This window comes from Somniosus microcephalus, chromosome 10 (assembly GCF_052327205.1).
Source record: "Somniosus microcephalus isolate GS21.2 chromosome 10, FLI_Smic_1.0, whole genome shotgun sequence".
Classification (NCBI taxonomy): Eukaryota; Metazoa; Chordata; class Chondrichthyes; order Squaliformes; family Somniosidae; genus Somniosus; species Somniosus microcephalus.
The window spans coordinates 148,033,408-148,060,786 of NC_140996.1; the positions used below are offsets into that span (position 1 = coordinate 148,033,408).

General features: G+C 44.9%; 1 protein-coding gene across 3 annotated transcripts in view; it reads right to left on the bottom strand.

Annotated features, from left to right (window-relative positions):
- The window catches only part of LOC147111747 (DNA-binding protein RFX8-like), a 74,147-nt gene extending 47,825 nt beyond the window's left edge, over positions 1-26,322 (bottom strand). For all 3 annotated transcript variants that reach the window (XM_085998948.1, XM_085998947.1, XM_085998946.1), the window contains exons 1-5: positions 26,247-26,322; positions 24,347-24,470; positions 21,133-21,194; positions 11,797-11,883; positions 1,091-1,151 (exon numbers count right to left, since the gene is read on the bottom strand). In XM_085998948.1, coding sequence (XP_085855074.1) covers positions 1,091-1,151; positions 11,797-11,883; positions 21,133-21,194; positions 24,347-24,470; positions 26,247-26,296 — 384 coding nt within the window. In that variant the 5' untranslated portion in view covers positions 26,297-26,322. The remainder of the gene's footprint in view (positions 1-1,090; positions 1,152-11,796; positions 11,884-21,132; positions 21,195-24,346; positions 24,471-26,246) is intronic.
- Between the last annotated feature and the right edge of the window lie 1,057 nt (positions 26,323-27,379).

Here is a 27,379-nt window from a genome sequence, read left to right on the forward strand (position 1 = left end):
GCATATTGAATTATCATTGGTCCGCAGGCATCTGTAAGGAATACCTATTATATTCACATGTGATCACATGCTGAGCTGTCATTGGCCTGCAGACTTCTGTAAGGACTACTATTGTTTTGAAGACCCAGGCTAGGGGTCCTAACTCCATCTTGTCCCCACTTTGCTGTATGATTGAGTTCACAGACGTGATGCTTCATAAAAGAGTTTAAACTGTAATACTCCGTTGTCCTGCAATTTATTATTTTTGTACAAAGTGTGCAAAACAAGACAAGGACGACCACCAAAGGCGTCTACGCAGGCGCAGCAGGGAAGTGAGCAGGCTGTCTCTACATCTGCTGAAGCCACAGGGGTAGCACAACTTAGAAGCACATGTAAGAGAAAGCTAACACATAAATGATCACAAGTGTACTCACTTGGGTGTTCTGATAGAATTCAATGTTAATTTTCTGTTCTTTTATTATGTTGGAATAAATTAATCTTGTCTGAACGTTTGACATTGTTGTCATTTGTGTGCTCACAATTTGAGGTGGCACAGTAAAGCGTGAAGCGCCTTTTATGTCCAGCAATGCAGGTGACAGTGGATATAGAGTTGACAACAGACACTTACAGCCTCAAGACAGTCTCCCAAATCGTGAAATCAACAACCTCTGTCATTTGAAATTGAGCAGATTTGACAGTGCAGCTTTTAGGCTGCAGTTGCAGCTGTGAAGTTTCCAGCTCATTGGTCCTCCCGACACACTTACCTGGCGTGATCTCCGAACGTCATGATACTCGATTAAAATGTTGGAAAATTGCAAAAGGCTCTCAAAATAGCAGTTAACCAGCACTTAACAAGTAGTTAAGTGTCTTAAATCCCTCACCCGCTGCTTGGTGTCGGGTCTGTTGTGAAATCATAGACCCGACACTCTTGAAATTCACACGGAAGCGGGTTCGCGGCGGGTTTCCAACCTGCCGTCAATCATTCTGACCCACCTCCAAACCCGCCCTCTGAGTGCTGGTAAAATCGCGGCCAAAGTATTTTGAGCAGAACCTTTACCTTATAAACTATAGTAGATATGTGAATACTTCAAAAATGATTTTATTTACAAACCTTTCTACATTTGTTATTGACAGTGAAGAAACTTTCTTCTTCCAAACTGGAAAAATCTAAACTAGTATTTAGGAAAGAAAAGAAAAACATCTTAATATTATTGAATTAAAGGGTTGCATTTATATAGTGCCTTTCATATCCACAGTATGCTCCAAAATGCTCCACAGCCAATGAAGTACTTTTGAATTATAATTACTGATGTTGTCTGGGCAAATATGGCAGCTATTTTGTGCATTAAGGTGCACATTCATCCAATATATTTAACTATCAGAGATCCAAATATTGGACTTTCCGATTTTAAAATACAACATCAAACTGCTTCTATAATTTCCAAATATCATGATTCTTAACTCAGGTAGTGTGCAGTTCTAGATATATTGTAAATCCCTGTGGCTGGATCTGAGGTTGCGATTTTGCTATCAGAGGTGGGTTCACGTCGGGTTGGCTGCTCGGCAGGTTCTGGTCCCGCTGCCGGTTTCAGCCGCACTGAAATAACGATTTTGACTTAACTGGGCTTAACTAGCCCGTCGTGCGTGCTACCCGGCCCAATCAATGGGTTCAGGTCTGCTGCTCGCCTCTGCTGACGTCTTCGATTCAGCTGCATTTAAGGGGCCCATGCAGCCTTGGTGTTTCATTCACATGCTGATGCTTCTCAGTGTTACTGATAGCGAGATGACTGCTTCAAGAGCCAAGGCTTCTCCCCAATTTGATGATGAATCCCTCCATGCTCTTGTGGAGGGAGTAAGAGGACGCAAGGAGGTTCTGTTTCCCTCCAATAGATGTAGGAAGCCTCCTCAGCTAACCAAGGCAGCCTGGCTGAGGAGGTTAGCACCAGGTCTTTGTGTGCTCGCACCTGGGTTCGGTGCAGGAAAAGGGTCAATGATCTGCTACGCTCAGCAAAAGTGAGTATAACATCACACTTACCTTCAATCTGCTCCCCGTCTCTTCTCATCACCAGCACTCTGCATTGTCAACCTATTCCTGCACATCCCAACTTACCCTTACATCCCTTGCACCCTTAACCATCCCTCTCTCTCTCTATGTACAGAATCACTCCACCATTCTACTATGCACCCCTCACACTCGCTATCACTGTTATGCAATGGCAGCAAGTAACAATGCACAGGGAGGATCCTTGGTATTGGCACCTCACTCCATCTTTGTCCCCCTCTAAGCATCTATGCTATGGATTCTCTACACTCACTCCAACATTCTCGCTCAAACTCCACTTGCCACCCTCATTGCAGGAAAAGAGAGCTATCAATAAGAGGGAGAGGGGGAGGACAGGAGGAGGCCCACCTTCAATGGTGCATTTAACCACTGCTGAGGAGGCTGCTATTGAGATCGTCGGAGGTGCAGAGGAGCTGGAAGTGGGGGACGGAGAGACGGGCACAGTAGAGCAAGTTGGTGACAGAATAGATTTGCAACCCGCTCATTTAGATTTCATGAGTGACTGATATGGCATCTGATATTCATACAGATTGAGTTCTGATCATCTGCACAATGGGATGTGTCTGCTACGTTAATATCACATGTCTAACTCATGCCTTTACTCCCCCACAGGACCATCGACAGCCCCCCTCCCCACTGTCCAGGAGGAATAGCTGGAAAACTCCTCAGAGGAACCTGCAGCCTCTGAGGGAGCAGCGTCAGCAGAAATGAGTGCACCCAGCACCAGTGCAGAGACGCACACCTCGGTGGGTCATTCGCGAGATAAATTAGTGTTGTCACCTGGTGTATCACAGCTCACAAGTGAGCATCAGCAGATGGTGGAGACAGGGACAGCAGAGGAGAGTCCTCGTCGGAGGGCGCTGGATGCTCCTAGCTCTGCTTAGCTGCATGTGGACCCTGTGCCTCTGGGGCCTTCCAGAAAGAGAGCAGTGCTGGAACCTCAGGAACAAGTGCAGGAGTCTCTGACAGGGTTTGCAACCACGGTAACTGCGAGTGTGCAGAGAATGGAGGGGTCCATCTCAAACATGAGCAATGCAGTGGTGCGTGCAATGGAGAATGTAGGTGCTGCCATGGAAAGGATGGCAACCTCCATGGGGGACATAAATCGCCAGACTCAAATGAACATGGTGACTCTTCCAAATAGATGGTCTGCTATGGAGAATAGATGGGCATCTATTGAGGAGAGGAACCAGAGGTACATGGACGTCCCATTAAGAGGACTGCCATTACAGAGACGGGTCCTCATGGCCCCACTGATGTGCAGCAAGGTGCTCTCCAGCCACTTGCTTGCAGTGAAGTGCGGATGACCCGTGAGAGGGATGATGGTGGTCGACAACAAGGAAGTGTGGGCTCTTCTCCAAGCGCTCACACTCCCATGCCACTGCGGAGCCCTCGGTCAGAGCTCCAGATTCCTCACTCAACTGAGATGGCTGTCTCAGCCCCTGCACAGCCGCAGGAGGAGCAGACTGTTGCGCAGCCCTCCCAGGCTCCCAAAGCCAGAGGACGCCCGCCAAAAGCATCTAATCAGGCACAGCATAGAAGTGAGCAAGGTGCCTCTACATCTGCTGAAGCCATAGGGGAAGCACCACGTAGAAGCACGCGTAAGAGAAAGTTAACACACAAATAGTCACAAGGGTAGTCACTTGGGTGTTTGGATCTAATACAAAGTTACGTTTTTCATTGTTATTTCAATTGTATTAAAGAAATGCGATGACAAAGATTCAAAGAGTTGGCCTATGTCTGCTCAGAAATGGAAGTTGCACAGTGAGGGATCAGGGCGCCTTTCATCTGAAATGCTGGTGGTGAACATGATAGGAACCCACAGTTTATTGTACAGATGCTGTATGGTATGTTAAGGTGGTCGGGCAGACACTCAATTCCATGTGCCAGCCACATGTGTTTGCTGCGTAAACTTACATGAATCTGGCATGGATTAGTGTATCCCTTGCCTCACGGCCAGCAATGTGCTCGTGTGCTGGTGGAACTGGCACATCCGCCTTCGCAAGGTCTTCCTCATCTGCTGCCTCCTCCTCCTCTTCTGAGGAGGCTGTGCAATGTGCCACTTGTTCCTCAGGCAGTGGTAAGCCACGCTGCTGTGCGATGTTGTGCAGTGCACAGCAGACCACGTTGATTCTGGAGACCCTGGTTGGTGCATACTGCAGGGCTCCACCAAATCTGTCGAGGCATCGGAATCGCATTTTGAGCAAGCCGATGGTTTGCTCTATGATGCTTCTGGTGGAAATGTGGCTCACATTGTAGTGCTCCTCAGCTTCGTTTGATGGCCTCCTCATCGGTGTCATTAGCCACGTCTTCAGGGGATAGTCCTTGTCTCCAAGTAGCCATCCGGAAAGTTGGGTTGGTGGATTGAACAGCTGAGGCACAGTAGACTGCCGTAGGATGAACGAGTCATGGCAACTGCCAGGGAACTTGGTGCAAACATGCATAATGTTCTTCCTGTGGTTACACACCAGCTGGACGTTAAGGGAGTGACGAATACAGCTGGTTTGTGATGGGGTGCCCTAATGGCCACATGTGTGCAGTCTAGATGCCCTGCACACTTGGGAAGCCCGCCATATCTGCAAAGCCAACTGCACGCACGGTAACACTTGCTTCATCCGTGGAGAAGTGGATGTAATTGTACAACTTTGCAAAGAGGGCATCGGTAACCTATGTGATGCAACTGTGTATGGCCGACTTGGAGATGCCGCTTATGTTTGCTGCTGATCCCTGGAAGGACCATGAAGCAAAGAAGTTGAGTGCGGTTGTGACTTTGACAGCCACTGGTAAGGAATGTCCACCCGCTCCTCTGGGCTGCAGGTGTTGGTGCAGCATTGTGCAGATATCAGCGACTACCTCTTGCGAAAGTCTCCACCTCCTTTGGCACTGCTGCTCACTCATGTTGAGTTAACTCATCCTTGGCCTGTAAACCCTGTGTTGGGGGTATCTCCTGCGGCACGGTGCAGCCCTGCGACGGCCTCTACCCTGTGCAGCATCAGGTGGGTGAGGAGAAGGTTGGCCCTCTTGTTGTTGGTGCTGCTGGTGTGCCTGGTTCTGCTGCTGCCACTGCTCTTCCTCCAATTCTTAGGACCAGGAGGAGAGGGTATAAATGGTTTCCATTCTGCTGGTATATATCTCAGTTGAGGAATAGATGTTATAAGCGCTCAGTCAATGTGGGGAGAGGGTTTTCCAAGGAGGTCACAGTGCATATGGATCTCAGCTTAAACACTTAAAAGCTCAATAGACCTGCGAAATGTGTTCTAAAACCTCAAAACAGAAAGTTCTTGTTAAGTCTGTGTGTTATAGTGAGAATTACTACACAGACCACAAGAGTAAATTTTAACAGGTCTTTACTAGTCGAAGGTCAGGGTGGAACTGCCCAATAAATCATTACACAGCACTTATATACCGGTGTGGTCACCACCGGTATTACAGTATACAGCAGCCAAGATAAAGTAGTGCAACCCTTAAAATAGTTCTCTTAAAGGTGGAACGGTTACATACACTACAATCCTCCCTTTTTAGCTTAACAGTATATATTCCCCATTAAACATAACATCATAACATATATACACAACTTCATGTAAAAACAGTTCACAGATTCAGTCTCTGAGGAGGCCTCCTGACTCGGTCCGGATAACGCCTCGGTGGTGTAGTAGTTTTTGGTGGTGTAGTAGGTTCTCGTTGCTGGGGTGACTCATCTAATAGTCCTTCACTGGACTTAACAGCTTGAACTTTCGTAACTTCAGAACCAGCATTGCTGACTTCTAAAGGCTCGAGTACCTTGGGAAGTTTTTCTACTTCCAGACTGATTTGGCTCAGTTCAGAGGGACCACGTGCGTGACCTGGTAGGGGTGATAATGGTTCAGATGAGTCATCATCTTCTGCTTCTTCTCTATTGTCTTCTATTTCCTCCAGCACTTCAGCTTTTGCCTCTGCCACCAATCCCCTGAGTGGCTTATTACTGCTGACACTGCTCACAAAAGGGTGCTCTTTCTTCTTAGCTTTCAACTGATCGATGAATTTGACATATTCCCTTTCTTGCTCAGCTTTGATTCGTTTGGCCTCATCGCGCAGATGGTTTGTGTGTTCCTGTTCCATTTTCTCAATCAGCTGCTTCTGCTGTCTTTCCAGATTCTCCCACTCTGTGTCAAAGAACTTTTTCTTTGCATTCATCTCTTGCTCAAAACGGCGACTCATTTGTTCTAATTGCTGTTGTAGTTTGAAATTGAGTTGAGTTCGAGCCCGGTGTTCCTCAGAAATGTGCATGTCTGTAGACTGGACAGACTCAGAATTCTCTGTCAAACTATGTTGTTGTTGTTCAGTGGAATTCTGTTCTGATACTTTGTTCTCTTCTGAAGCATTTATGCACTCCTTCGTTTTTCCATCATTAATCTGCAAGTCCATTTGAGACTTGACTTTTGCACATGGGCTGGTCTTACCATCATCAGTTCCAGAGTCTGAGCTGATTGTCTTCACCGAGTTCTCACTCTCTGCTTTGTCACTGTCACTGCTGCATATGCCCTCATCCAATATTCTGGACAATCGTTCAGGTTTGACATCTTTTTTTCCGGAATCTACCGTTATTGCTTTTAGGGAGTGCCTGTCCATATTTATTTTCCTGATCCACTCCCGTCCCAGAAGTGGTGGACCCCCCTCAGGTAGTACATATATGTCCATTCCTTGGTGTTCTTTGCCCTGGTGTACCACCTTGACTTTTATCTTTCCGATGGGGTATACTCTTTGCCCCGTGTATGTCTGCAATACTATCTCCATATCCCGTAGGGGAATATGTGTGAATAACCTTTTGTAATCTTGTTTATTCATGACCGTCAACGCCGATCTGGTGTCCAATTCCATCTTCACTTGGACTCCTGCTATCTGCAGTGTGACCCAGATAGTTTGTAGGTCAGCTTCCTTACTCACATTGTGAATTCTCAGACTACCCAGTTCCTTGCTGTCGGAGTCTGAATCCGAATTCTGTTCATCCGAACTCTTCTCAGCCACCTTATGTACCTTTCTGCACTTTTCCTGCGGTGACTTTTTGTTGCTGGTCTTCTTTCCTGACCGGCATACTTTAGCTATGTGACCAAGCTTGCCACATTTTCTACATTCCTGGTTTTTAAACCAGCATTGGTTCTGATCATGTGTTGTCTTCCCACAACGATAACATTTCGTTGTACCCAAAGCCATTTGATCTACGCTGAGTACCGCTGCCTTCAGCTGCATTTCCGCAGTGCCTCTCGCTGCGGCTTCGTGCGATGCTGCAATAGTGACAGCCTTATCAAGTGTAAGATCATTCTCTTCAAGTAGCCGCTTTTGTGTTCCTTCTTTCGACAATCCACACACGAATTTGTCTCTCAGTGCCTCTGTCAGGCTTTCCCCAAACTGACAGTATTTCGCTAGCTTACGCAGTTCAATTAAATACTCCGCGTTGCTTTCCTCTTTCCGTTGCGTTCTCGCATAAAATTTAAATCGTTCTGCTAACATCAGCGGTGTGGGGTTCAAATGATTCTTCAGGACAGCAACAATATTAGTGAAAGTCTGATCCGCCGGTTTAGCTGGTGATAGAAGATGCTTCAATAGCCCGTATGTCTTCGCACCCATTGAGTTTAGTAAGGTTAGTGCTTTATCTTCATCTGATATTTTATTTGCCTTACCATATATCTCTATGCGTTCTACATACGTGGCCCAATCTTCAACATCGGGATCGAAATCGTTGATGTTACCACGCTTAGGCATCCTCGCAATCTTCTTGAGAAACAAAAAGACATTTTTCTTTTATTTATTTTTTCAAAATGGCGGTTTCCCGCGCTTGTCTTCTTCCCCCGCCTACGAAAATGGCGGCTTCCCGCGTTTGCCTTTCTCCCCCGCTGGCTGTAATGGCGATTGCCGTATTGTTGCGTTCGCCCTCCCCAGCGGTTTTCAAATCGTGCCTCCCAGCCCCTCTTGCAGTCCGGTCCTTTCCCCCGGCTGCGGCTGAGTTCTCCGCGGTTTTTAAAAAAAAATATTTTCTCCCGCGCCTTACGCTGACCCGGTCGCTGCGCCTCGCGGCCTTGGTAGCTGCCCGGCCTTTTTCACCGGTCGCGGTCGAGCCCTCTCTCGACGCTGTTGCGTCTCCCAGCCCGCTTGCAGCCCGGTCTCTTACACCAGCTGCGTTTGCATTCACCGCGGCTCCCGTGCCTTACGCTGCCCCAATCTCAGCGCCTCTGGCCCCGACTTCTGTCCGGTTCTTTTCCCCGGCCGTGGTCGAGTTCTCCGCCCTTATATCCTCCGTTTTTCCCTCCCCTACTTCACAGCCAACGTGGCCGACTTGCTGCTCGTCGCTGATCGGCTTACCCACCACCGTGATAGAAGGGACGATCACTGCCTGTTGCTGATGGAAGACTTCGTGTCAGGATTCTTCCTTTGCTCTTCAGACCTGCGTCTTTTCTCAGCAGGATGATGAGGGCGGATGCCTCCTCTCAATGCCCGTCAACTGCCTTGGATGTATCTCTGCCGCAGGGTAAGATCGTACTCGTCGCCACTGTTAAGTCTGTGTGTTATAGTGAGAATTACTACACAGACCACAAGAGTAAATTTTAACAGGTCTTTACTAGTCGAAGGTCAGGGCGGAACTGCCCAATAAATCATTACACAGCACTTATATACCGGTGTGGTCACCACCGGTATTACAGTATACAGCAGCCAAGATAAAGTAGTGCAACCCTTAAAATAGTTCTCTTAAAGGTGGAACGGTTACATACACTACAGTTCTGGCATCTGAAAGTGAACTCATGTTACAGGTTAGCTTATATGCTGCAGGAGCATCTGTCAAGTATTCAGCAAGTTGCTGAACCCGGCACAATCAGCTGGCGTGTTTGTCGCATGACGTGCAACACGCTGAAAATGTTGCAAAATGGGAAGAGCCTCTTAAAATAGGATTATCCAGGCAGTTAACAAGCTGTTAACTGCCTTAAGCAGCTCTCCCACCGCTTGGTGTCGGGTCTGATCGAAACTCGCAGACCCGACACTTTGTAAAGTTGCATGGAGGCGGGATGGCGGCGGGTTCACAACCCGCCGTCAATCATTTTGATTTTAACTTGGGACCCGCCTCCAAACCCGCCTTCTGAGCGCCGGCAAAATCGCGGCCCTAGTGTCTGCTATGGCTCAGTTGGTAGTACCCTTGCCTCTGAGTCAGAAAGTTGTAGATTCAAAGTCCCACTCCATAGACTTGAGCACAAAAACCTAGCTGATGCTCCAGTGCAGTACTGAGGGAGTGCTGCACTGCCGGAGGTGCCGTCTTTCGGATGAGACATTAAACCCAGGCCCTGTCTGCTCTCTCAGGTGGGCATAAAAGATCCAATGGCACTATTTCGAAGAAGAGCAGGGGAGTTATCCCCAGTGTCCTGGCCAATATTTATCCCTCAATCAACAGAACAAAAAAAGACAGATTATCTGGTCATTATCAAATTGCTGTTTGTGGGAGCTTGCTGTGCACAAACTGGCTGCCGTGTTTCCTACATTACAACAGTGACTACACTTCAAACAGTATTTCATTGGCTGTAAGGCGCTTTGGGTGGTCGTGAAAGGCGCTACAAAAATGGAAGTCTTTCTTTATGACTATTTTTCATTGAGCACAATGACCCAGAATTTCCTGGAGATTTGTGCCATTGTAATGTGCATTTACGTTGCACAGCCCGATTTACGGTGCAAAAGTCCCAGAAAATGATGGCATAAGTAACAACATCCATTACTAATGCCACTCCATAATTTCCCAACAGTTGAACAGCTAATTATAATAGCTCCATCCCCCATTAAAATCAATGGTGAGATTAATGCCACTGCCAATTAGACATTGACGAATGGTGCTGGTGGGCTGAGCATGTTTGGTATAATAACTGGAATCTTATGTTTGTGCAAAATGTACAGATTTTTTTTTAAACTTATGATTATTCGTAACGTAAACTTCTCCCAATGATAGTGTTAAATGTAAGTAACATAATTAGCATTTGCAAATACAATTAGTTATAGTTAATTTGGCTGTTTGGCTATTAAGGTTCTTTGGCTATTACCATTTTAAAGAATAAAGAGTATATGAATTTTCAAACAATGTATGCTAACGTTGTTGTTGCAGCGCTAATAATGCTTCCAGCGGTGATAGGAATCTGTTGGGTATGGTTCCAATGTCAGCATGCATGGATTACATCTTCAGACTAAACGCCAATTTATCAGCATGTAAAGTTATCTACATAGGATTGTTTTCATTACATTTGCAGTTTATCTTGCATTATTTGTTATGCATTGATTTTTTAATAACTGCACAAGTTTTAAAAATTAAATTCTAATGAGATCTACTGCAGCATATGAAGTATCAAATTCAGCTTAAAGTCGTAGTGCACACACAACAAAAGGAACTATCTGGAACCAGCGTATGTATATAAATTTGTATTTGTCCGTTATTGTTTATATCTACATGGAGTATAAGTTGAATAAGTGGCAGCTTCTTTTATTAATAACGGGAGACCCCCTATTCTCTAAAATAGGTACAGACCCCTGACACCAAACTGCATGTGGTGTGGAACACTTGTCTCCATCTCCCTGCAGATACAAGTCATCGGCCACGTGCTTTTATTCACCGCTATGTTCGCTATGGCGTATTCTAACCAGTTTTCAAGCAAACTTAGGCACAAGTTCACCACTGGAGGATCGGGGCGCACAACAGTCTAATCATGCCGTTCGTCGCCAATTTTGCCTTTCCAAACCAGAGATGGGAGTTCTCCCAAGAAACCTGATAGAAAATGGTGAGGCTATTGAGTTATTTTGTTTCCATTGGGGTTTTTCTTGGTTGAAATTCCAAACTGTTTTTATCATACCAAACCCAGCTTTGATATTAAAGGTTGGAAGAAGATCAAAGCTACGGGAAGAGAGTAGGAAGTGGGATTAGTTTTGGCCTGCTTCAGCAAAGAACCAGCATAGATATGAAGGGTTGAATGGCATCTTTCTGTGTTGTAAACGTCTATAGTTTTACAGAACCCTGCATTCTAGGGAGCTTGCCCATACAATTCACAGGAAAATCTGTAATGCCATTTTTAGGGATTTTGCTTCTGTTAACTAATAAAAGGCCCAATCAGAAAAGTGACTATTTTTGGACCACTTTGGGGAAGTATTAATCATTTATTTTGTCGTATAGCTCCTAGTATCCTAGGGGTTGTGTCATCCAGTCACCATGGTCTCCTGAAACTTGTTTGATTGCCTTTGGAGGTCGTAGAGGAATTTCCCAGAGTTTTTTTCCTAAATTGGCCCAATGTTTATTCTCTTATGTTGTTGCTTCTCCTAGGAAATTATACGACTTCGTGAGGGAGGGGGTTACACCATGCTGAGACGGGAAAGGCTCAATGGACTAGCAGGTCTTTTCCTGTCCTTTTTTGTATGTTTTGTATAATAGGGCACTGGATTCCAAAGCCAGAGGGTTATAAGCTTCATATTCCAGCTTTGTTATTGAGGGGGGTGGGGGTGGCGGGAATGGAAGTGTACAGAACTGGAGCTCACCATCTAAGCAGGGAAGAAAAACTGGCAGCTTTGCCCAACAGAAATGCACTTCCTGTCAGCAGGCTACAGGACTGCACTCAGAAACCTATGGAGGGCCTTAAAAGGAGGGAAGAGAAGTAACATACCAATTTAAAGTTCTCACCAAGTACACAAATTCTTTTCTTCATGTTTATATTCATGCAAATATACATTCTCGTTATCCACTTTATAAATTAACATTATTTTACCTTTCAAATTGTTTATTGGTCATCAGAGATGAGTACCGACCATACAGAGGAGATTGTGGTCTCACACTTATTCCTTCATAGTGATATCTATAAAAATAATTGTATTTCCTGTAAAACCAACAGCATTTTTCTCAAAAATTTTGAAACAATAACATACGATACTGCTTTTGAAAATATGTTGTGTTCTATATAAGGTTTCTTTGATGTAGGACAGTGTTTGCTCAACAATTCCAGAGAAAAATAGTTTAAGGTAGTAACACAAAATCAAACTAAGGAAACAATCAAATGAAGTTAAAGAAGTCCATGATAATACAAGTTCACAATATCAATTGCATTCATTGGTAACGAAATTTCTGCACTAAAGATACAGCATCAGGTCTGTAACATTGATGGGAAAGGAACGGCATAGGCCTGACAGCACTGGGTGGAGTGGGATAGGGGTGTCCCCATTGGTTTGTGACTTTCCAATTGAATTGTTAAATTTTGTGCTTTGGAATTGGTTCCTGGAAGTGTGGGCGTAATTTTGACTTTTGGAGCTGCCTGGAGCCGGGGGGCGGTAGAGCGCGGGAAACCTGAAGTCCGGGTCTCTCTACACGCTGTGGAGTTCTCCACAGCATTCATGTGACGTCACGGGCATTTTTCCCTATCGGAAGTCAGCCTGATTGACAGGCTGGCTTCCAGTCAGGCTGATTGACAGGCTGGCTTCCAGTCAGACTGATTGACAGGCTGGCTTCCAGTCAGACAGGGAAAGCTTGACAAGAGGCCACAACCCAGGTAAGTGTAAGCCACGACTTGTGGGGGTCCGATCCTTGGTGGGGGGGCCCAATCCCTGACCCCAGGGGTTCTGATCCCCGACGCCGGGGGAAGTCTGAACCGGGGGGGTTTGATCCCCGGCCCCTGGGTGTCCGATCCCTGACCCCGGGGGGATCCGATCCCTGACGCTGGGTTGGGGGGTCCGAACCCCAGCCCCAGGTGGGGGGTCCGATTCCCAGCCCCGGGTGGGGGGAGGAGGTCTGATCCTGGAGGAGGTGCAATCCCCGGCCCCAGGGGGTAGGTCCAATCCCGACCCCAGGGGTGTCCAATCCTGGGGGTGGTTTGTATGGGGAGGCTGGTGGTCGTGGAGCTTAGGGGACTGGGGGAAGCCTTCTTGCTCCTCTTGGCTGACAAGGATTGCTTCCGGAGGCTGTCCTCGCCTCGCTGCAGCTGTCGGGAATACCAAGGCCCGGGAACCCCGGTTGGTCACAGTTAAACCTGCACATCAGTTTAAATTCGAGGCTGCCAGCCTCATTATCATATTTAAAGTGACAACCTGCCTCCTGGGAGCGGGTTGGCTGCCCGCCCCCCTGTCCCGCCTCCGTTAAAACCAGAAGTGGACGGGTTGGAGGCATGTTGGAGTCGGGATTCAGATTTTTAACACTTTAACCACCCACCCAACCCCAACCCACCCGTTTTTTGTGGTTAAAATTTCCCCCCATATCTCCGTCTGCATTACCTACTCTCTCTACAGTGTCTCTGTCTCTCTGACTGTGTGTGAGCCTCTCTCTTTCTCTCTCTTTGTTTCTCCCTGTGTCTCAGTATCAGTAATTAGATGCTTCCATTTTCTAACCATCAACAGAAAAGGTGAGCTGAGGAAAGACAGTCTGCCTGTCCGTCTTCTGTGTCTCTCACAGGTGCCTGTAATTAGAATATTTACATTAACTTTCAACAAAGGATAGGTAATACTCAAGTAATAATTTTGGTTGCTCTCGAAAGTCAACTTTTAAAAATTCAAATTAGGCTAAGGAAAGACACTCCAGTCGCGATTTTACTTACCTCGGCGGGTCCGTGGTGGGCAATGTCGTTGGCGGGTCCCAACTCCGCTGCTGGCTCCATACCGCTCTGCAAAATTACTTTCCATTGATTGGACTTGTTAGGCCTGCCCAGTGCACTTCCCGGGCCAATTAGAGAAAGGGGGTCTGGTGATGTCATTTCATGATCAGTCATCAGCCAGTTTCCTTAAAGGGACCATGGGCAGCTTTATTTTGACATTTGTGCTGTCAGTGTTCTACAGCATTGAGGTGCTGCTAACACTGACAATGACTGCACAGAGGTGCAGGGCTGCACCCAGGCTCTCCCATGACTCCCTTCATATGCTTATGGAGGGAGTCAGACCATGCAGGGAGGTCCTCTTCCCTTCCGATGGGTGGAAGACACCTCCCCAGGAGACCAACACAGCCTGGTTGCACATTGCAGAGGAGGGCACAAGCAGGGATGTCATCATGAGGACCAGGCAGTGGCGCAAACCTTTCAATGATCTCATTAGATCACAAAACGCTAGTACAAAGCCACACTCATCTTCATCCTGCTGTTCCTCTCATCACATCCCTATCACTCTGCCTTCCCTACCCTACCCCTGCACATCCTTACTCACCCCAACTTAGCTTGCACCTCCACCCATCCTTCTCTCTCTATCTACATTATCACATTCCCATCTCACAAGTGCAATCATACCAACTAACAACACACAAGAGTAGCCACTTAGGTGTTTTATCCAATGATCATGTAAAGTTCCTGTTAATGTGCTGTCAAACATTGAAATCGTTATTTTCAACACTTTGCATTCTTGGACAGATTTGTGTGCACCTTTGGAAGTGGCTTAATGAGTTGCAGTGAATGGTGAGACATAATGGTACCCCACAATGGTGATGAGTGTGAAAGGAATGGCTTGGACATTGTAGGGATGCTTTATGGTGTTACATAAGAACATAAGAACATAAGACGCAGGAGCAGGAGTAGGTCATTTGGCCCCTCGAACCTGCTCCGCCATTCAATAAGATCATGGCTGATCTGATCTTGGCCTCAACTCCACTTCCCTGCCCACTCCCCATAATTAAATGACCCAGCCTCCACAGCTCTCTGGGGAAGAGAATTCCAAAGGTTCACAACCCTCTGAGAGAAGAAATTCCTCCTTATTTCAAATTTAAAAGGGTGCCCCTCATTCTGAAATTATGCCCCCTAGTTCTAGATTCCCCCACAAGGGGAAACATCCTCTCTGCATCTACCCTGCCAAGCCCCTTCAGAATCTTATATGTTTCAATAAGATCGCCTCTCTTCTTCTAAACTCCAATGAGTATAGGCCCAACCTGCTCAACCTTTCTTCATAAGATAACCCCTTCATCTCCAGAATCAACCTCATGATCCCTTCTCTGAATTGCCTCCAATGCAAGTATATCCTTCCTTAAATAAGGAGACCAAAACTGTATGCAGTACTCCAGGTGTGGTCTCACCAACGCCCTGTACAGTTGTAACAGGACTTCCCTACTTTTATACTCCATTCCCTTTGCAATAAAGGCCAACACTGCATTTGCCTTCCTAATTACTTGCTGTACCTGCATGCTAACTTTTTGTGATTCATGTACAAGGACCCCCAGATATCTCTGTACCTCAGCATTTTGTAATCTCTCTCTATTTAAATAATAATTTGCTTTTTTATTTTTCCTACCAAAGTGGATAACCTCGCATTTTCCCACATTAAACTTCATCTCCAGATTTTTGCTCACTCACTTAGCCTATCTATATCCCTTTGGAGATTCTTTGCGTCTTCCACACAATTTGCTTTCCCACCTATCTTTGTATCATTAGCAAATTTGGCTACATTACACTCAGTCCCTTCAGCCAATTCATTAATATAGATTGTAAATAGTTGAGGCCCCACTAGTTATAGCCTGCCAACCTGAAAATGACCCATTTATCCTGACTCTCTGTTTTCAGTTAGTTAGCTAATCCTTTATCCATGCTAATATATTACCCCCAACCCTGTGAGCTCTTATCTTGTGTAGTAACCTTTTATGTGGCACCTTATTGAATGCCTTCTGGAATTCCAAATACATGACATCTACTGATTCCCCTTTATCCACCCTGCTTGTTACATCCTCAAAGAACTCCAGCAAATTTGTCAAACATGATTTCTGTGGTGTATGAGCCTTTAAGAGCCCCCTGTGTACTGTAATGCCGGTAATGGCCACTCGGGCTATATAAGCCTGTATATTGTCTTGTATCTGTTAGTTCACCTCCAGACTTTGTTCAGTAAACACCTGTGAAACCTACTCCTACCTTCCGTGTCTCTATTAACACACGGATACAACAGTGGCGACGAAGTGGAAACGGACTTACCTGCAATTCGGCAGCACCTCAAGAAGATTGATTCCTCAGACGAAAGTCAAAGAAAAGCAAGAAAAAACCCCCCAAAAAACTGTGGTTTCACCAGCTAGCCGAGCTGGTGGCAGGTACTGCAATAATCCTTCCTGGGCGGCGGGCTGGGGCTCCATCGGCTGGCTCTGCAGCGGGGCCGAGCAGCGAAGGCGGAGGCAAACACAGACAGAGGGGGGGAGCACTCGGGAGACGGCCGGCGCTGCAAAGCAGGTCGGCGTTCGGGCAAGCAGAGGGAGGGAAAAGTCCCAGAGAGTCTGGCGGGAACGAGTCTCCACCTGTAAATAAAAACCGCGGAAAACAGCGTTGTCAGCAGCAGCAGCGGCGGGAAAGCGCGGGAGGCGCCATTTTTCCCCCCAAGATGCCTAAGGCTGGCAATATTAATGCTTTCGATAATGATATAGAGAATTGGACCACATATGTGGAAAGAGTGGAGAAATATTGCACAGCGAATGAAACAAAAGATGATAAAAAGGCATCGGTACTTCTAAATCTAATGGGCGCAAGGACATACGGGCTGTTACGAAACTTAATCACTCCAGCCAAACCGATGGACAAGAATTTTAAGGAGATTGTTGATACCCTACACTGCCAATTCGGGACAGGACTGGCAGATTCTCTATGAGACAAATTCGTCTGCGGTCTCCTAAGTGAAGGAACACAAAAAAAGCTACTTTCTGAGAAAGATTTGACACTGGACAAGGCTTTCAGTGTGGCTGTATCATACGAAGCAGCAGCAAGAGGAGCTGTGAAGATACAGCAAAAGCCACAGGACTTCGGCACCCATGAAATGACACAGGGTTTCGAGAGATGTTATCGCTGCGGCAGATCCACCTATAACCAGAGGGACTGCTGGTTCAAGGACAAAGCATGCAGGCAATGCGGAAAGATGGGACACATTACACGTGTATGCCGATCTGGAAACAAAAAATCCACTGACAGAAAAAAAATCAATAAAGAAAAGTACAGAAAGGTACAAATGATGACGGACAGTAGCTCCGAAGACCAGAAGAGCGATAGCGACTCCGGAAACAAGAGATTAAGCTCTCTCAAATTACATAATGTAATTGCCAAAGAAGATTACCAGACCATTTGGGTTACCCTCACGATAGCGGGGTCCCCAGTTAAAATGGAGCTAGATACAGGATCAGCTCTGACCGTCATAAGTAGACGGGATTACGAGCGGCTATTTCCGCATATACCTTTGAAAGACACATCCATTATCTTGAAAACATATACGGGGCAGAAAGTATACCCCAAAGGGAAAATAAAGGTGCCTGTTGTATACAACGGCAAGGAAATACAGAAGTTGTATTTATACATTCTGCAAGATTGTGGTCCACCGCTGTTGGGACGTGAATGGATCAGGAAGATGCATTTGGACTGGCACTCCATTCGGGCACTGACGGTGACCAGTAAGAAAAAAAATGATGATGACATCATACCTGAACGATTAAAAGACATCTTGGCCAACGCCAAAGAAGTGTTCCAACAGGAACTAGGAACCTTGAAAGGCATCACCGCCTCAATAAAGGCGGAAGATGTGGCAATTCCCAAGTTTTTTTTAAGGCAAGGCCGGTGCCATACGCAATTCGTCCAGCAGTCGAGGCAGAGCTGGAGAATTTGGAAAAGACAGGCGTGTTATCCAAGATAGATTGGAGTGAGTGGGCAACACCCATCGTCCCGGTCATGAAGAAAACATTAAATAATGATAAATCTGAAGAACAGAGAAAAATTTGCATCTGTGGGGACTTCAAGGTGACTGTAAACCCAGTCCTTCACATGGTACAGTATCCTCTTCCGAGGATAGAAGATATTTTTGCCTCACTATCCGGAGGGAAACGTTTCACAAAAATTGACTTGGCACAGGCATATCTACAGATGGAGGTTGAGGAGGCCTCTAAAAAGTATCTCACAATAAACACACACAAAGGCCTGTACCAGTACAATCGACTGGTTTTTGGAATAGCATCAGCTCCAGCTATCTGGCAAAGAGCTATGGAACAAGTCCTGCAAGGGATTCCTGGGACTCAATGCTACCTAGACGACATCCTTGTAACAGGAGAAAACGACAACGAACACCTTGCCAATTTGGAGAAGGTACTCACTAGGCTGAGAGAACGGGGCCTACGAGCAAACCGCCCCAAGTGCGAATTTTTCCAGAAACAAATATCATACTGTGGCCACATAATTAATGAAGAAGGGTTGCATAAGTCCCCTGAGAAAATTGAAGCGGTAATAAAAGCACCAGCACCTGAAAATGTCTCACAATTAAGGTCGTTCTTGGGATTGATAAATTACTACCATAAATTTTTACCGAACTTGTGAACTGTTCTGCACCCTCTTAACGAACTGCTACAAACGGGAGTAATTTGGGAATGGAGCGAGGATTGTAAACGTGCCTTCCATAAATGTAAAGGCTTGATCACGTCCAAGGAAGTTTTGGCTCATTACAACCCATCACTGCCAATCAGACTGGCGTGCGATGCATCCCCTTACGGCGTAGGAGTGGTATTATCACATAGATTCCCTGATGGCTCAGAACGGCCGATAGCTTTTGCGTCACGCTCATTGAACTCAGCTGAGCGTAACTATGCCCAGATCGACAGGGAAGCACTCAGCCTGGTATGGGGAGTGAAGAAATTCAACCATTACCTACACGGACAAAAATTTACCTTGTTGACTGACCATCAACCCCTCGTCTCCATATTCAACCCTAAAAAGGGGGTTCCCATTATGACAGCGCAAAGGCTACAGAGGTGGTCCCTTTTCCTAGGGGCACACCAATATGACATAGAATACAAAGGATCAAAACAGCATGGGAATGCTGACGGTTTATCGCGCCTACCGTTGCCAACGGTAGAAGAGGCACCTACAGTAGACCCAGTGGAGATGTTCCATTCAACCATAGTGGAATGTCTACCAGTAACAAATTCTGCCATTGAAAAGGAAACGAGAAATGACCCGACTCTCTCACGAGTCTATGATTTAACGGTGAAGGGATGGCCAGCACATGGCGAACCACTGTTGCCAGCATTCTCGCAAAGAAGAGAACAGCTGTCAGTGTGCCGAGGAACCTTGATGTGTGGATCCAGAGTGGTGATTCCACCCAAACTCCAGGATAAAGTGCTAAAGGAGCTTCACGAGGGGCATCTGGGTGGAGTGAAAATGAAGAACCTAGCCAGAGCATTTGTGTGGTGGCCAGCTATCGATGGAGACATTGAAGAAATGACCAAGAGCTGCCTAGGATGCCAGAAGGTCCAAAATGCCTCACCACAAGCCCCTCTACATCCATGGGAGTGGCCCTCATCTCCATGGCAAAGGGTACACATCGACTTTGCTGGTCCATTTATGGACTCAATGTTCTTAATCGCGGTTGATGCACACTCCAAGTGGCCGGAGGTAATAAAGATGTCCTCCACCACCACGGAAAAAAACATCACAGTATTACGGACCATATTTGCCAGGAATGGGCTGCCTGAACAGATCTGTTCTGATAATGGACCGCAATTTGTGTCCGAAGAATTCAGGAAGTTCTTAAAAAACAATGGGGTTAAGCACTACACGTCCGCCCCATACCATCCCGCCACCAATGGATTGGCTGAAAGGTTTGTCCAGACCTTCAAGAAGGCCATAAAGGCCATGGGTAATGAAGACATAAAACTTCAGCATAAGGTAGATAACTTCTTGTTTGCATACAGGAATGCAACACATGTGGTTACAAACCAAACTCCCGCCATGATGTTCTTCAATAGAAGCCTAAGGTGCCGGCTGGATTTGATCAAGCCAAACATCAGAAGGGACGTGGAGAACCGGCAATTTCAAGGCATGAATGAAAGGCCAACTAGAACCTTCCAGATAGGTCAACAAGTTTTGGCCCGGGGCTACCGTACCGAGAAATGGCAGCCTGGAACTATTTGCACACGACTAGGACCGCTGATGTATACCGTGGACATTGGAGAAAGCATAATAAGGTGCCATGCTGACCAGATCATAGAGTCATCCGAAAAGGGACAACCTACACCACAACTCTATACGCCTAATGATGAAGTAGCGATACCCATAGTATCTACCTCCGATCCGGTGATACTGGAACCAGATGAACCCGACACTGGCATTCAAGCCGAATCAGCCTTGCCAAAAGAACCTACTACACCACCAGAAACTACTACACCACCGAGGCGTTATCCGGACCGAGTCAGGAAGCCTCCAGAAAGACTGACTTATAATTGATTAACTGCAGCAATGTGTAGATTATTGTTCTTGTAACATGTTAATTAATGATTACTTAAAATATTATGTACTGGTTGTCTAAAAGGGGAGGAATTGTGGTGTATGTGCCTTTAAGAACCCCCTGTGTACTGTAATGCCGGTAATGGCCACTCGGGCTATATAAGCCTGTATATTGTCTTGTATCTGTTAGTTCACCTCCAGACTTTGTTCAGTAAACACCTGTGAAACCTACTCCTGCCTTCCGTGTCTCTATTAACACACGGATACAACAATTTCCCTTTCATAAAACCATGCTGACTCTGCTTGACTATATTATGATTTTCTAAATGTCCTGCTATCACTTTCTTAATGATGGACTCCAGCATTTTCCCAATGACAGATGTTAGGCTAACTGGTTGATAGTTGCCTGCTTTCTGTCTCCCTCCTTTCTTAAATAGGGGCGTTACATTTGCGGTTTTCCAGTCCACTGGGACCTCTCCAGAATCCAGGGAATTTTGGTAGATTACAACCAATGCATCCAATATCTCTGCAGCCACCTCTTTTAAGACTCTAAGATGCACGCCATCGGGTCCAGGGGACTTGTCCACCTTTAGTCCCATTAGTTTGCCCAGTACTTTCTCTCTAGTGATAGTTTTAATTACCCCCCCCCCACTTCCCTAATAGCCCCTTGATTATCCATTATTGGGATGCTTTTAGTGTCTTCTATCGTGAAGACCGATACAAAATATTTGTTCAAAGTGTCCGCCATTTCCCTGTTTCCCATTACCTTCACTGCCTGGGTGCTAATCTGGTGGAGCAGATCGCCTGTTCATTGTGGAACCCACACAACTTTGATCCCATTGCTTTCAAGGGAAGGTAAAAGTGAAAATTTACCAGATTAGTTCTAAATGATAATCAAGAAAGTAAAAGCATTACCTTGCGCACCCTCTTGTACCCAGTCGCCTGGTTCTCAGATCACTAAATACTGAATGAACAAGCTTTCAAAGAAAGTAGATAATTAATAACAAATAACAAAACTACAATAAAAAGGACCAACTCAGAAACCTCCTCCCCCTAATTTCTTGATGCTTTATCTAGTCATTAGAAAGGTAACAGTTTACATTATATTTAAATAAAACTACTTTTCACTAGTGGAATACATATTGAAGCCATTAAGTAATTCACACTGGCATTTTAAAGTCACTTATGACAGCCAATATCCACGTAAAAATAGCTTAATAAAAAAAGTGTAAGCAGCTTATAATATTAGTTCCCTTTGAGATTTAATAATAAACCTTAAGATGCATAAAAGGATACAATCATCTCATTTCATTTTTTTAATAAACTACTAATATCTGTGTAGAGATATACCAGTGGAAATAAACATATGCATCACATTATCTGGTGTTGTCTATGTGACTAGGAACTGGAATGGAGATCTTATCTAATAATTAAATTAATTTTAGATATTCAAAAGCATCAATGTACTGTGCCTCAAGGCACTGGTTTCATTATTCCCTTTATGCTGTCAAATAAATGTGAATCAAATCATTTGTTTGAATTTCTATCACAAGAGATAGCGAGGAGAAAATGGTAATAAAAGTATACATATAAAGGTTTAATTAGATACCTGCATCATCTTCATCAGAATTGTTTTAATATTGTGTTTGTGTGTGAGTGTGTGTTTTTCCCTTCCCATTGTTCTGTTCATTTTTACATAGAAACATAGAAGATAGGAGCAGGAGTAGGCCATTCGGCCCCTCGAGCCTGCTCCGCCATTCAATGTGATCATGGCTGATCATCCAAATTCAGTACCCGGTCCCTGCTTTCTCCCCATACCCCTTGATCCCTTTAGCCTTAAGAAATATATCCAACTCCTTCTTGAATATATTTAATGAACTGGCCTCCACCGCCTTCTGTGGTAGAGAGTTCCACAGGTTCACCACTCTCTGGGTGAAGAAATTCCTCCTCATTTCTGTCCTAAATGGCCTACCCTTTATCCTTAGACTGTGTCCCCTGGTTCTGGACTCCCCAACCATCGGGAACATACTGTTCATCTGTAACATCCTCCAGTTTTGACGAAATGTCCAACACTCAAAACATTAACTCATCTATTCTCTCCACAGCTGTTGCCTGACCTCCTAAGTGTTTCCAGCATTTTCTGTTTTTGATTCAAATCTACCTTTAAATACAATTAATGTATGCTGAGCACAGTTGTGGCATTGAGGCAGTGTAATGTAGTATCATTTAATTGCAAATAGTCTGAGATTGAGAGAGGTGAGAGTGAAGCCAGCTCAGATATCATCACTCATGTGTAAGGTGGTTTCAGTCAGAACCAAAGATCCAAGTGAAATGGGTAACCCTGCCATGAAGGGGTTCATCGACTCAATACTCCAGAAGGTAATGCCTGTGTCCCAGGGAAGGAAGGAGATTGACCTAACCACTCCACTTGTGAGAATGAGGTTGTGTAAGCTCTGAACGTTGTTAATCATACACGTAGACTTGAGCTATTTGATAGACTGTTTGACACGTTCTACCCTCCGTAAACTTGATGTCATCCAAAACTCTGCTGCCCATGTCCTAACTTGCACCACCAAGACCCGTTCACCTATCACCCCTGTGCTTACTGACCTACATTGGCTCCTGGTTAAGAAATGCATCAATTTTAAAATTCTCATCCTTGTTTTCAAATCCCTCCATGGCCTTGCCGCTCCCTATCTCTGTAATCTCCTCCAGCCCTACAACCCTCCCAGATATCTGCACTCCTCCAACTGTGGCCTCTTGAGCATCCCTGATTTTAATCGCTCCACCATTGTTGGCTGTGCCTTCAGCTGCCAAGGTCCTAAACTCTGGAATTCCCACCCTCAACCTCTCCACCTCTCTACCACTCTTTCCTCCTTTAAGACTCTCTTTAAAACCGACCTCTTTGACCAAGCTTTTGGTCATGTGCCTTAATATTTCCTTATGTGGCTTAATGCTCCTGTGAAGCACCTTGGGGCATTTTACTATGTTAAAGGTGCTATATAAATACAAGTTGTTGTTGTTGACTGGCTATTCAACGTTGTTAACTTGTCAGCGATCTAAGGAATTACTCTTAAAGTGATCTTATCAATTTATAATCTCAGACTCTGCTCACTGCTATAGTTAATACTCAGCATCCATTAGCACTAACTTACAGTGATACACTTTGCTCCTAATTTTGTTAAGTAACTCTGTCCATTAATGATTTGCTATTCAACTGCTAGGTAACTGATTACATGTATTCATGTCTATTAAGCATTCATGTACTCAACTTTAACTTTTAAGTTGTGGTTTGTAACCAATAAATAGTGGTTAATGCATGACTTTTTCCTTGATGATTTGGCAAGAAAGAGTTAATTCAGTTACTCACCAGTTTGAGGGCAACCTAATCGAGGGTTGGTAAATTAAACTAATTTCAATATGAACTGGTTAGTGTAACTGGTCAGACAAATCAGGCATCATCCATATCTAGACCCTAACTTGCACCAAGTCCTGTTCACCCATCACCCCTGTGCTTGCTGACCTACACTGGCTCCCGGTTAAGCAACTCCTCGATTTTAAAATTCTCATCATTGTTTTCAAATCCCTCCGTGGCCTTGCCCCTCCCTATCTCTGTAACCTCCTCCAACCCTACAACCCTCTGAGATATGTGCGCGCCTCCAATTCTGGCTTCTTGTGCATCCCACTTTTAATTGCTCCACCATTGGTGGTTGTACTTTCAGCTGTCGAGGCCCGAAGCTCTGGAATTCCCTTCCTAAACCTTTCCATCTCTCTGCCTCTCTTTCCTCCTTTAAGACGGTCCTCAAAACCTACCTCTTTATTATCTGCCCTAATATCTCCTTATGCGGCTTGGTGTCAAATTTTGTTTGATAACGCGCCTGTGAAGCGCCTTGAGATGTTTTACTACATTAAAGGCGCTATAGAAATGCAAATTGTTGTTGTTGTAGACTTACACTGGCAGGTAAAGCTCCAGGCAATACCTTATTAAGAAGTTAAAGGTGGAATTAAGGAATCATTTGGTTCCTCGGCATATACTTGTCAGGATATTGAAGCCCAGCTTTCTTACATTACAGACCAGCTATTACACAATCATCAAATGTCATCCCTTATTGAACAGTGTGTTTCATACCTTTCCAAAGGTAGCTGCATTTATTGGATTTGATCTATTGTGGTTACAATATTCCAGGTAAAACTGATACATGAGACCACGAGGCATGCTCCAGCCTTCACAAACGTAAAAATGTTCAAGTAGCCTGAAAAGAGAATACAAATAAATGTCTCAGCTAAAACTTGCTATATTGGTATTCTGGTGCTATAATTACAGTAACTTTTTTAAAATATTGAAACTGGTGTTGAGATAACTTAAGTTCCTTTTTAAAAAATGTTATGACACTCCAATTTTATATGACTCTTTTCATACCAAAAATCCTGACTGAAATTACTATTGGATCTGAAACTACTGCTACAAATCTGCGTACAAGTCCTTTGCAGTGGTGTTACATACAAGGTAGCAAATACAACACATTTGCAGGCACCCCAGAAATGTATTAGTCTGACCTTTTCCCATCGTTGCAAAAATAGTTGGAAAGACTTTCCTCTCCCATCTTTTTCCTTAGATCAATGGGAGTGACCAACTAAGCCTTAAAAAACCACAAATACTGGAAATCTGAAGTTCAAATAGAAAATAGTGGAAATATGCAGCAGATCTGACATCTGAAAAGAAAAAATCCAGGTTGATATTTGACAGGTTCAATGTCGGCCGTTGGTCAGAATTGGCAACCGGATGATAAGCAAGTCTTATTATAGGACTAAAACAAAGCAGCGGGAGAGGGCGAGGAGAGAACAACAGGTGAAGGTCAAGGTTGCTAATACCACCACAAAGCATCAGACAGTGGGTTTAATAGCATTTGCACATTATTTTAAATTGGAAGTAAATGAAAACATTCTGGATTATGTACAATGATCATCTCAGTCCGGCAGTGAAAGAAGATTAATGGGAGTTGTACTTTGAACCATTTTAAGGTGGTTTTGGAGTGGTTGTATAAGAGTCAGAGCCTGAAGCCTCCGTCCTCCCTTTACTGTTTCTCTGAATATTGCATTGACAAAGTAGGGTCGCGTTTATCTCCCCACGAAATATTTATAAAATATTTCACGTTACTTAAGGGCCCCAAGAAAAGTGTTTTGTAATGTTGAGACGAAATAATTAATCTCGAAGTTGATGTTTACTGCTTTAGCTTCTGCCAATGTCCACTGGGAAACCGACAGAGCCTCTCAGATACCTCCTGATAAATTCGGAAAGAGGATCAGCTTGGCAAAAGATGTACAGTATCAATGGCTAGTCTCCATTACTCAACTCATGGAAGAGATGGCAGCAGCTGCTACACTCTGATCTTCAGTTTTCAACACCCTAAATTTGAGCATAAATCACCTTTCTGTACAGCACCTTTGAAAGCACGCGAATGGGCGGCAAATTGTCGATCCGAAACTAAAATAATACCGATAGAATAAACTTAACGAAATATATAACAATTATGTTTTGCTGACTTTTTAATAATCCTAATATACATCAATATGAGCAGAAGTGCTCTGTGGAAACGCACTGTTTTTATTACAGGGTTATACAGCTCATCGCACTCTCTCAGCGAGGTATTTTGTAATGTGTCTACTGTTTGTTGATTTATTTGCTAGACGCCCCTATAATATTTTTAATGTTATAAGCGTGGGAACTTGAATTGATTAGGGTGAAGAGATGCTGGCATTATAGTATATACAGTAACTTCCTCGTCAAAGCGAAATATTTAAGTCATAATTTAAATGTTATTGTTATTCAAAATAAAAATAGACGACCTTTAAATGACTTTCTGTAATTTATAGTACATTTCGTCAACTCCAAAAGTAATTTTCGGTTTCAAGTACATTTAGAACCTGAATATCTTAAGAAAGCCAAAATTATTTAGGTAACATGGTGCAAGTAACTTATTTATTTCCGAATATATTGTGCCCGTTACTCTAGTTATTTCACGTCTCACCACTTGACAAGTTCAGGGTGACAACCCTTGGCTGCTGCTGACTGCTCCATGCTGCCTTTCCTCGGGAGGTGTCGAAGGTCCTCTAACCTCGGAGCTACTGCTTGTGATTGGAACAGTTGAGTGGAACGCGCTGGACTTTAAAAACAATTAATAACAAAGCAGCGGAATGGAATTAGAAACCATTTCAGGAATAAACTACTGTAACTGTTACAATTGGAGCTTCTTAATACAATAAGTCAGCTTCCAGATCCTTATGAACCAAAACTTGACGTTAAACTTGATATAGTATGCCACAGGGCAAACGATGAACCCTTCAGTCATTGGGGTATGCACCAGATATAATAGGACTCACCCGTTGCGTCCTTTTGGTCTCCAAATCAGAGGAAAACACCACACTAACAGACCACATAGTATTGGCTAAAAACTAATTTTCTTCATTGTGAGAAATAAAACTATACAGAAGCCAAAATGAATCAGCAGATAGACATAACAAACATAGGGGGAGAAATTCAGTTGTTTGCGCCACCCGTTAGCGTCTTAAGAGGGCGATAAGTGGGGCGTGAGGCGGCTAGCGCCCGGGTGCGCGAGACCTGCGCCTCTCGCGAAATTGAGCGGACATTTAGCGGCAGCGCAAAACCGCAACGCCCGCTCAGCTGCGCGCGCAGCTCCTGACGTCATTTCATGGTGCAACGCCCTTAGGGCGCCCCGAACCGGAAATTCAGTGGCGCCCCCCCTCCTTTCCGCCTGGTGCTCCCAGCGACTGGTTGACTGGAACGGTTCCCAGTCGCTGTGGGGCTGGGGGGGGGCGCTATTTAAAGGGGGCTCTTCCTGGCTTCTTTGTGGTAGCCATTTTTGGACCACTCCTTCTGTGAGAGAGAGAGAGATTTGCAGAGAGACAAAGGGAGAGAGCTTTCTGCATTGAGTCGGCGCTCGCAGAGGTACTTCTGGCTTCTGACCAGAACTTTGTAGTTGGTTTGCTTTTTCACTGGCATAACCTTGAGTGGCCACATACTATGAGGCTGCAATGGGTGGAAACGTTGGGCTTCTCCATTACATTGAGAGGGCTCAGAGACGCCGAGAGAGAGTGCCAATCATGGCCAGCTGGAGGAGGGCCAACATGCGTCAGCACAGGA